Source organism: Chinchilla lanigera, unplaced genomic scaffold, assembly GCF_000276665.1.
Source record: "Chinchilla lanigera isolate Chin_1 unplaced genomic scaffold, ChiLan1.0 scaffold00026, whole genome shotgun sequence".
Taxonomy (NCBI): Eukaryota; Metazoa; Chordata; class Mammalia; order Rodentia; family Chinchillidae; genus Chinchilla; species Chinchilla lanigera.
In genome coordinates, this window is record NW_004955427.1 from 2,200,862 (window position 1) to 2,212,419 (window position 11,558).

The 11,558-nt window shown below is 38.4% G+C and overlaps 1 protein-coding gene across 6 annotated transcripts in view; it reads left to right on the forward strand.

The window, feature by feature from the left end:
* The window catches only part of LOC102022204 (transmembrane protein 45A-like), a 94,628-nt gene extending 83,473 nt beyond the window's left edge, over positions 1–11,155 (forward strand). For all 6 annotated transcript variants that reach the window (XM_005386299.2, XM_013515225.1, XM_005386300.2 and 3 more), the window contains 2 exons: positions 4,864–5,009; positions 10,645–11,155. In XM_005386299.2, the coding sequence (XP_005386356.1) occupies positions 4,864–5,009; positions 10,645–10,738 (240 nt within the window). In that variant the 3' untranslated portion in view covers positions 10,739–11,155. The remainder of the gene's footprint in view (positions 1–4,863; positions 5,010–10,644) is intronic.
* Positions 11,156–11,558: the final 403 nt, after the last annotated feature.

Sequence of the window (11,558 nt, forward strand, 5' to 3'; positions counted from 1 at the left end):
TTTATAAATATTTTCTCCTGTGCTATGAGTTGTCTTTTCATATTTTAATAGTGTCCTTTGAAACACAAAAGTTTTTAATTTTGATGAAGTCCAGTTTATGTGATTTTTCTCTGGTTCATTGTGTTTTTGGTACTATAAGCATGAAACCTACATCAAATCCCAGAAGCTTTCTGTTTTCTAATAAGAGTTTTATGGTGTTAGGCCTGATAGTTAGATCTTTGGTCCACTTTGAGTTAATTTTGTATATAAAGTGAGGTGGAGGTCCAAATTCAGTGTTTTCAGTATGAAATCCAGTTGGCCCAGCACCATCTGTTGAAGAGATTCTTATTTCCTCTATTGAATGACCTTGGCACCTTGTTAAAATCCAATTGAGTCAGGCATGGAGGCACATGCCTATAATCCCAGCACTTAGGAGGCTGAGGCAGGAAGAGCATTGCGAGTTCGAGACCAGCCTGGTTTACAAAGTGAGCTCAAGGCCAGCCTGACTCAAAAGACAAAAAAAAAAAAAAATCCAATTGACCATAGATCTATTTCTGTGCTGTTAATGATATTTCTTTGAACTAATGACTGACTTTATTCTATTGCCAGAATTTTGGTTACTGTAGTTTTGTAGTAAAGTTTGAAATAAGGAGGTGTCTGTCCTCTAACTTTGGTTCTTTCTTTCATTTGATTATTCTGGGTCAACTGCAATTGCTTATGAAATTTAAAATCGCTTTTTTTATTTATGCAAAAAAAGCCATTAAGATTTTGTTATGAGTTGCATTAAAAAGCTATAGATAGCTTTGAGTGGTTTTATAATCTCAACATATTAAGACTTCTAGTCTTTGTAAATGAAACAGCTTTTCAGTTCTTAAGATTTTCTTTGGGGCTGGGGATTTAGCTCAGCGGCAAAGCGCCTGCCTGGCAAGTGCAAGGTCGTGAGTTCGGTTCCCGGTACTGGAGAAAAACCAAAAAAAAAAAAAAAAAGATTTTCTTTGATTTATTTAAGCAATGTTGCACAGTTTTTGGTGTAAAAATACTGTACTTCTTGCATTTTATTTTATCTTATTCAGGAGGGGTTAGTGAAGACTGATCCAGAGCCTTGTGCGTGCTAGACAAGCACTGTACAGCAGAGCTGCTCCCAGCCATGACTTCCTTGACTGGGTTCATTTCCGTATTTGACTTTTTTTAGTGTTGGTTGTAATTAGACTTGTTTTCTTAAGTACATTTATGGTTTTTCATTGCTTGTCTGTAAAAATACAACTGATTTTTGTGAGTTGATTTGCAGCGCACTAAACTCCTTTATTAGCTTAGACAGTTTTTTTGGTAGGTTCTTTAAGATTTTCTCTATACAGTATAAGATCATGCCATTTGTAAATAGAGATAGTTTTACTTTTTCCTTTCCAATAGAAATGTCATCTTTTTTCTTTTCTTTTCTTTCTTTTTTTGGCCTAATTGCTGTGGCTAGAATTTTTAGAGCAATGTTGAAAGAAGTGAGGAAGCTGAGCATAGTGGCACATGCCTGTAATCCCAGTACTTGGGAGGCTGAGGCAGGAGGATCATTGTGAATTTGAAACCAGCCTGGGCTACAAAGTGAGCTCAAGGCCAGCCTGAACTGCATAACAAGACCCTGTCTCAAAAAGACAAAAAAGAAGCAAAGAATTGAGGAAAGCAGACATCTTTTAAATCTTTTTATTAGTAAATGTTTGTGGTATATGACAGTTATACTCATTTGGGCTGATTGGTATATATAAATCGTATTTTGATCATTTTAAACCAGTCCCCCACGTTTCCCTCTCCCTTTTCCCTATGTCCAAAAAGTCTAATTCACTGTTTCCTAAAATCTTTAGTTTGTGCTTTAAGTTTGTACTTTGGGTTTCTCACATAAGAAAAACTGTAATATTTTACTTTCTGTGTCTGATTTATTTCATTTAACACTAAGACCTCAAGATCTACTTATTTCCAACAAATAAATTAAATTCCCTCTTCTTTATGAGTAATACTCCACTGTGAATGCATACCATCTGCTCTTTATCCATTGGTCTACTGATGGGTATGTAGGCTGTTTCCATAACTTGGCTATTGCGAATTATATTGCTGCAGACGTGAATGTGAACGTGTCATTCTAGTAAGATGAACAGAAGAGCCGTGGTTGGTCAAATGAACCTTCTATTTTTAGCTTTTTGAGGAGTCTCCATGCTGATTTCCATCGTGACTGTACTTGTTTGCATTCCTACCAACAAGGTGGAAGGGTTCCTCCTGCCCCAACCTCACCAGGATTTGATTTTAGTCCTTGACTCTAGCCATTCTTACTGCCCTGAGACAGAATGTCAGTGACGTTCTGAGTTGCATTTCCCTTACAGCCAACGTCACTGAACACTTTTTAATGTACTTATTAGCCATTTGCCCTTCTCCTTGTGAGATGTGTCTGTTCACTTTAGTTGCGCATTTTTAAATTGGAAGTCTTTTTGTTTCGGGAGGCCTAACTTAATACCTAGAATATACATGTACGTATTTTTCTACATATCAGTCATCTGTCAGAGAAGTAGTTGGCAGAAAGATTTTCCCATTCTGCATGTTGGTTTTTCACTCTGTTGATTGTTTCCCTTATGCAATCCCATTTGTTGACTCTTGGTATTTTAGTTTTCTTTTTTCTGTTGAGTTCTTGTCCAGTTTTGGTATGTAGGCAATGCTGGCTTCAAGGAATTAATCTGGCAATATTCCTTCTCCTTCATTCTCTCAGAAGAATTTGAAAAGTGTTGGTGCTGGGTCTCTGAATTTCTGTGAAATTCAGTGGTGAGTCCATCAGGTTTTGGACTTTAACTTTGTTGACAGAGTTTTTAATTACTGCCTCAATTTCATTGCCTATTGTTTGGCTATTCAAGGATTTCTATCTTCTTGATGTAATTTTGGTAAGTTTTATGTGTTTAGAAATTTATCAGTGTCTTCCAGATTTTCCTGGTTATTGGAATATAAGTTTCCTGTGGATTTCAGCAGTGCCTGTTATTTGCCTTCTTCATTTCTAATTGCATGGATATGGATCTTTTCTATCTTCTTCTTTTTTGGTAAATTTGGTTAAAGATTTGTTGATCTTTATCTTCTTAAAGAGACAACTGTTTGATGCACTGATCCTTTGTATTTTTTGGTCTTGGTTTCATTTATTTCCACTCTCATCTTTATAATTTCTTTCCTTCTACAAGTTTTGGATTTGGCCTGCTCTTATTTTTCTAGGCCTTTGATATGTATCATTATGTTATTTATTTCATAATGCTATGTTTCCCTAATGTACTTGCTCAGAGCTATAAATTTCTTGTTACAAATGCTTTCATTGTGTCCCACAGGCTTTGGTATGTTGCACTGCCATTCTCATTTCATTCTTGTGACCTTTACATCTCTTCCCTTATCCATTCCGTTCACTGATTGTTTAGGAATGTATTAATCTCCACATGTTTGCATAGTTTCTGTGGTTTCTTTTGCTGTTGATTTCTAGTTTTATTCCATGATGATCTGATAGAATGCAAAACAGTATTTCAATTTTTTGTATTTAGTTAAAATACTTTATGGCCGAACATATGGTCTGCTTTGGATAAAGTTCTGTAGACTGCTAAGAAGAGTGCATATTCTGTTGTTGAATGAAATACTATATAGACATCTGTGAAGTCATTTGTTCAGTGTTGTTGCTGTCTATTTCTTTGCTTAGTTTTTGCTTGTTTGGCCTCTTTGTTAGAATGGGGTATTAAGACCCCACTATGATTGTATCAGTGTCTATCTGTCCTTTGATGACAAGAAGTTTTTGTTTCATGAAATTGGGTATGCTGACATTTGATGCATAGATATTTACAATCGTTACCTGACCTTTACCAACATATAATGACCTTATTTGTCTCTTCCAATCAATTGTGGCGTGAGGCCGACTCTGTCTGAAATTGGGACTGTTGTGCCTGGCTGGCTGGGGGCTCCAGTTGCATGGAGTATCACTTCCATCCTCTCACAACCAGTCTCGGCATTGCTTCCCAGGTGAGGTGTCTCTCTTCTAGGCAACATATAGTTGAGTTTTGTTTTCTGATGCAATTTTCCAGCTGGTGTCTTTCGATTGGTGAGTTAACACTATTTACGTTGAGGGTTGTTATTGAAAGGTATTTACTTACTGATTCTCGTCACTATTATTTTTTAGTGATGATTCATTTCTACTTTGCTTTAGTTTAACTAATGTTGCAGTTAGAGTTAGATGTGTTCTTTCCTTTGGACTCTTTGGTAACCTTGGCCTTGCTCTCTGTGTTTGTAACTCCTTGACTACTTTCTGCAGTGCTTGTTTAGTGGTCATGAATTCTTTTAGACTCTCTTTCCATCAAATTTAAAGCAGAATTTTGCAGGGTATACTAATCTTGGCTGGAAATTGTTTTCTTCTAGGGTTTGAAAAACTTCATTCCAAGTTCTCCAGGTCTTTAAGGGTCATGTTGAGAAATCTGAAAGCAAATATCTTTTTGTTGTTTCTGATTGTAGAAGGAAAGCTTTCCATGTTTTCCCACTTAATGATGTTATTTGTGTGCATTCATTAATTTTAGAATATTTTTGCTCCAATTTTGAAATAGCAGAGTAAAATGGCACAATATAGAAATGTAGGGCATTCTGAAATTTCACCCATTCCTGGAAATAAGCACCATTTATATTCTGAAAATTGATCATTAACTACTCTTTTAATATTTTTTCAAATATATAACTTGGTAGATATTGTCTATATTATTAAAATAAGAAGAGAAATTAATGTTTTATTTGTGATACCTCAGATAATTGGAATTATCTTAATTACCAAGCATTTTGAAATGTACTATCTTTGGAAATTTTTGGTTATTTTAATATGTGTTTTCTGGTTTTGAATTTTAGATTGGTTTTGTCCTGTATCCCCCCAGTGGAGGTCCTGCATGGGACCTGACTGATCATGAAAACATTATGTTTCTCACCATATGCTTTTGTTGGCATTATGCATTGGCCTATGTCATCATTGGAGTGAATTATGCTTTTATCACCTGGTAAGTTAGTACATTTTGTTCATGGAAGAAGGTTCATTCTTTGGCATGCATGTATGATCATGAAGATGTAATATTCTTGAACTTAGATTTCAAAAGCTTTTTTTCATTTCTTACCATGTCATCAGACAGAGTAGTATAGGTGAAGATTATCTGTACAGTTGGATATTGTCAGTAAAGAGAATACATGCTGGTTTGAAAGTGGAAAAGCTGAATGGTGTTTCTGCTGTGCCTCTGATCCGTGAACTGCCCTTCACCACCCTCTGCCATGCACCATGTCTTCACATGTGCTGTCTCCTCTTGTGAACGACCTGTCCCAGCCTGTAGTGAGTCCCCACCCGTGTGTACGTATTCTATGTATAGTAGTTCCTAAGCTTGGAGCTGTTATTTCACAAACTCCTATGAGTTCCACTAAGTTTGAATACCTGCTAATTTTGACATGAACTCCACTATTTCTAAAAGCTATACGGTACATTTCTTATAAGAATCCTGATATGATGTTCCATGAGAGAGTGAGAAGCAGTCAACAAATTGATCAGAACATGTATGCGTAGTTCTGCTGACTATTGGCTGTGTAACTTCAGGACAATTATTTAACCACAGTAAGTCTCAGTCTTATTGTTTGTAAAATTAGGATGATAATAGTACTAAGTGAGAGCATGTGCTTCAGCTGTTTAAAACATAGCAAGGGCTCGATCAACATTATCATCTCCTCGTTGTTGTTGCTCTCCTCCCCTTGCCTTTTCCTTCTCCTTTCTCTTTGGTATAAAATCGTGAGGTCTGCCTGGCAAGCACAAGGTTGTGAGTTCAGTTCCCGGTACCGGAGAAAAACGAAAACTAAAAACAATAAAATAAAATCGTGAGGTTTAGATTTTACTCATGAAGAAGTTTTAGTCCTATAGTTAGGACCAACTTAGAGAAATATACAACTAAAATTCAGAGCAATTAATGGAAATACTAGAAAAACGAAACATTGCTAGAGTTTAGGGAATGCTTCCAGAGTTGAAAATTAAGCCTCAGCTTGCAAGATAAGCAGGAATAAATGACCATGGTTTCGCTTTCTAAGGTATCTAGTGCCGAACGCTAATGGATTTAGCTAACCCCAGTCACCAGGTATAAAGACTCCAGCACCCAGTCCTCCAGAATTCAATCCTGATTTTTTTTTTTTTTTTTTTTTTTTTTTTGGTTTTTCTCCGGTACTGGGAACCGAACTCACGACCTTGCGCTTGCCAGGCAGGCGCTTTTGCCGCTGAGCTAAATCCCCAGCCCCTTCAATCCTGATTGACATGTCCTGTGTCCGCAGTGTTTTATATCTACAGTATCCAACATGGTAGCCACTTGCTATCGAGCACTGGAAAAGGGCTAGATCACATTACCGCTTGTGTGCATACGCAGTTAATGTAAATGTCCATCGCAGATACTGGCTGCCATGTGCGACACTGCACAGCTCGCAGGTGCCTGGAATGCTGGAGCTGCTTCGAGGCCTCCTGGGGTCTTCGCTTCTGCTGGAGCCAGCGTTCATTCTCTCTAGACACGAGCCTCACATCCCCGCTCCTGCTTTGCGGTTGTGTTTTGTGGCTGAAGTTGCTGTGACCCTGGGTTTGGAACTTCTTTTGCCTAATTCTCAACATCACCGCTAGGCTTTGGGTCGGCCTGTTTTCATGTGTGTTGTCTCCTCTTAGAGGTCTAAATTTCTTTGGGTACCAAGAAATTCTGCCTTCTCACTGCCTGACTGCCACTTACTTCCGTTCCGTTCTCCAAAAGCATGTGCATGAGTTCGTCCCTGAGGCTGTCTCTGCGCTGAGTGAAGCTTGGCCTCTCCCCTGCTGTTCTAGGCTGACGTCTGGGCCTCACCTCCCTACGGTCTGGGCAGCCTCCAGGAATAGTGCCAGGACTCAAGGCCACACGCTCCCCCATGTCAGATCCCCTCCAGAGCCAGAAGAAGATTATGATCTCTTCCTGTTTCAAAAACCTTCAGAAGAGTGATGTACTTCTTATTTATTTACAGTTCTAGAAACCAAAAACTCCATTCTTGTTTTTAAATCTCTCCATGACCTACCACAGGCCATTCTAGTCTTTGTGACCAGGCATTCCCCTCTACTGGGTCTATCCGCATTAAACGCATGTGTCCTCTATCCAAGCTTCTGTGACTCCGCTAGCCTTTGCTCTTCTCCCATCCGAAGATCCTCTGCACTTTTGTATCCACCAGACATTTTAACAGTTGTGTTCTGTCTTGTACTGTTGACCATTAGGTCATATGTTTAGTCTTATCTGGTAGCTAGATTTTTGTCTCTTTGTGAAAGAGACCTCTTTCGTAGTCCCACACCTGCTGGCACACTGCCAAACAAAACATATATACTCAATAAGCATTTATCAACTATTTTAATAAATCTGTGCTTCAGGAATATTTCAATATAGGCTTCATTTGTTGAAAATCATGCTTTATATGCTTTCTGGTTTCACTGTCATATTGCTTTTGGGAAGCTAAGACCAAGAATTCAATTTTTCTAAACATATTTTGATATGAATTTAAAAACAACAGCTTTAAAATGTTACAAAGGAGCCAGGCCTGGTGGCGCACACCTATAATCCCAGTACTTGGGAGGCTGAGGCAGGAGGATTGTGGTGAGTTCGAGACCAGCCTAGACTACAAAGTGAGCTCAGGGCCAGCCTGCACTGCATTGCGAGACCCTGTCTCAAAAAGACAAAAAATAAATAAATAAATCAAATGTTATACAGATGCAGTACTACCCTTCAGTGAGGTTACATGACTAACTCTTTTAGTCCTGAATTTCAGACTAATGAGCCTTAAAAATTTGCGGGTCAGGATTTAACCCTGTGTAGTAGTTTGTAACTAATCCGCAGTGATTAAGTGTCAAAATATTATATCAGAATTTTTTTGACATAGTACTGAGATCCTCATTAAAGTATAAGTTATGAAACCATACAACTTCTGAAATATCGGAAAGATAAAGCTGCACTTCTCAGCATTTCTGAGGAACAGTTGAAAGATCGCTCCACACAGTTCCATACCTGCAGTCTTTTATCTGTTAGTCATAGGTGAGACTGAACTCTGTGCAAATCTTATTATGTGCTTATACTTTACTTCATATTCGAACACTGCCGCTGCACAAAGCTATTTCAAGAGCCATCCTTTTATATGTAGGAAAATGTTATCCATTTACAGATGCATTTTCTAAGCAATAACTCGTGTGAATGACTTTGACCCACACATAGAGACATGCAAATGCCAGGCACATGATAGTTTCCTGGAAGTGGATCCACTATCTCAGTTCGGTTTATTGTCAGATTAAATGAAGAAAACATGAGATTGAGGGCACAGGTACACCCTAACCCTAGTTCCAGGGATTTGTATCATTTTATTTTTTTTTATTTTAAAGAGAAGAAAAAAAAACAACAACAAAGACAAAAGCCAAACAACACAAAAACAGTAAAAGTGACACAGAATTTCAAAATAAGATGATAGGAATTAGCAGTGGTTGTTATATTGCATCTCATTAGTAGCTAGCTATTATTAACATTTTCTCTGTTACCTCAGATCTCAATTTGCTCTAAGTGGTCATTTCTGTATATGCAAAACCGAGAACTGCAGTTGGCAGATAAAGCCTGTTAAAGGTACCTGAATGTGTCTCAGCTTGGTGTCCTGTAGCAACAGCAGGTGCACCTTAGAGACAAGGAATGGGAAACAGGAGGAGTCATTAGGGTCTGTGCTAACAATTATTTTATTGTAAGTAGCCGTGGATTATTTTATTAACCACAAGAATCTTCAGAAATGAAACTAATCAATTACGTAATGAATTGGTTGCATTTCACGTGTGTGGAACTTGTGTAATGTGGAAATAATATGTGGGTTTTTTTCTTTTTTGAGACAAGGTCTTGTTATGTAGTTCAGACTAGCCTTAAACTGATTATATAACGTCAGCTAGCCTCAGACTCACACATAGAGATCCTCTTGCCTCAGCCTCCTGAGTGCTGGGATTATAGGTGTGTGCTACCATGTCCAGCTGAGCTTGTGATTTTTAAAAGATGACACAATCTTCTTCAGTCTTTGACTTGTTAGTGAGTACTAGCCTTTCATGGGAACCAGAGAGTAAAGTTTGGGGACCTTGGGCTCAACATCGGTAGTCAATTAATAATTAAGGGAAATGATTTTGAGCAATTTCTCTTGGCCCCTAAGTCAGCAGATTTTATTGATACTGCTCAGTCATTGTTTTATGGAGGAGTTAATGCTAAATTCGAAGTGACTGAAGAATTAACCTCTATGAAAAGGTGACTTATGTGAGCTCCTGGCACATTTCCCCAAGTAAGAAATGTCAAATGTGTCCTCGGCCGCTACTGTGTACCAAACGTTGGTCTAGATTCTGGCTTTGGTTAGGAGAGCAAGTAAGATGAACTTTGCTCTTGTAAAGCTTTAGTGAGATTTAGAGCACAAGTGAAGTCATGACATTCTACAAGGACAGTCAGAACTTCATCAGAAGAGAAAGCGGGAAACGTCTTAAATCCTTTATAAGTCCTTAGTTGTTAATGTGAGGTTAAATAAAACCAGAAGGAAGAAAGGAGGAGGAGGAGGGGGAGGGGGAGGAGAAGGGAGAGGGAGGGGAGGAAGAGAGGGAGAAGGAGGAAAGGCAGAAAATAAGAATAAAGGTCCAGGTGGACTAGGAGAGTTTTACCAAAAAAGAAAATAACTTTGATCTGGTCTATCAGATTTGTTTCCATACCCACATGCATCTCCAGCAACCGTTTTATTGATGTAGCTGTGGTAAAATGCCCCTGTGGTAATCATGCACAGGAGGAGTTTTACAAAGTTCTTAGTTTTCTTTCTTCTCATGTCGAGAAAGTGGAGGTTTTGTCATTAAGAAGCTTCAGATATTCCAACCTCAAAAATTATAATCCCTGCCCTGCCAAATCTACAGTTAGCGTCTCTGAAACTGTAAAAGTAGTCACAGGATCAAGGACGCCTCTCTGTATCCCTTGGGAGGCCGCCCCATGTGGGTGGAGTGCCTGTGTCCGACACAGAGAAGGGCTGTGCCTTTCTACCAAGTAGAGGCTGGAGTTGAGTCCAGACTTGATGTGAGACTTGTCTTGGCCTGACAGACTTACGGGAGGAGATGACTTCCTCTCTTCCGCTTTAGGAGAGAACATCTTTCAGCAAAACCATTTAGGTGCAATTTTAATGAAGAACTTCCCCAGATCTCAGTGACATTTGGAATTGCTACAGCCCAGAGAGTCTCTTGTTTATTTAAGAAATATTGAATGCCCTTTTCTAATGCCTAATTACACAATCACATAGCCAAGCGTGGTGGTACATGCTTATAATCCCACCTTTGTGAGAGGCTGAGATGGGAAGATTGAGTTCAAGGCCAGCCTGCACACCATGGCAACCTGCCTAAAAAGAAAAGTCACATAATACATTTGAAAGCCACATTTTATCTGCTTACCTATATCATGGCATAATTCACAAAATTTTTCAGCTAGTTCTAAAGCCACGTAAAATGGTTTTATATTTTGGATTGTCTCCCCTATGTACACAAAAAATCTGGATTTTGTTGCATTACGGCTGAATATTAAGTTCTTATTTTAGACATCATCTAACCCGAAATGATTTTTTTCCCTTTAGGTTGGTAAAATCTAGACTTAGGAGACTCTGCTCCTCAGAAATTGGACTTCTGAAAAATACTGAACGAGAACATGAATCAGAAGAAGAGATGTGACTTTCATGGGCAGTCAATCTACTTAGATAAACATTTTCCTTTTTTGCACTGTCTTTGCTCATTATTTTCTTTCTTGACCATTTGAAAAACAAGTGGCTGAAGATGACTCCATACAGCTTATGTTTTAAATTTTGTTGAAATATTTGAATTTAAATATTTTGTTTTTAGTTTTGAGACACTTTGGGTGATAAGTTCATTTTGCATATCATTCATATCATGGTATTCAGAGTCTAGACTGATTTTCCCAACATCAGCCATAGTTTGAGAATTGCACTACAAAAAATGTTTCATTGCCTTATGGACATATGTTGAATGTTTGCTGCCATTGAACCGATTGAACATAGAATTATAATTGTTTATCTTTTCGTTTCAATGGAAAATAAATGAAGGCATATAAGCTAGTGCAGAAACCTCAAATCCTTGATTTTGTTATTAAACTATACCTCACTCTTGCCTGATGCAGAAGAGGCTACATGCCACAGAAATTCTTTTCTGAGCCAGGGATGTAGCTCAGTGGCACAAGCGCTCTCCGGGCAAGCTCAAGGTCCTGAGTTTGATCCCCAGTACAGGAAAAAAAATCATCCCATATTTACTCTTGGGGCTGGGGATTTAGCTCAGTGGCACAGAGCCTGCCTGGCAAGCGCAAGGTTGTGAGTTTGATTCCTGGTACCGGATAAAAACCAAAAAAAAAAAAAAGAAATTCTTTTCTGTGAGACATTCCTAACAGAAGCATCTGAGTTCTTCCAAAGGAAAAGTAAATCAGAAATTACTGAGGAGCATGAAGAAGGTGATCCCCAAGACAGGTAGTTGCAAAGCCAAC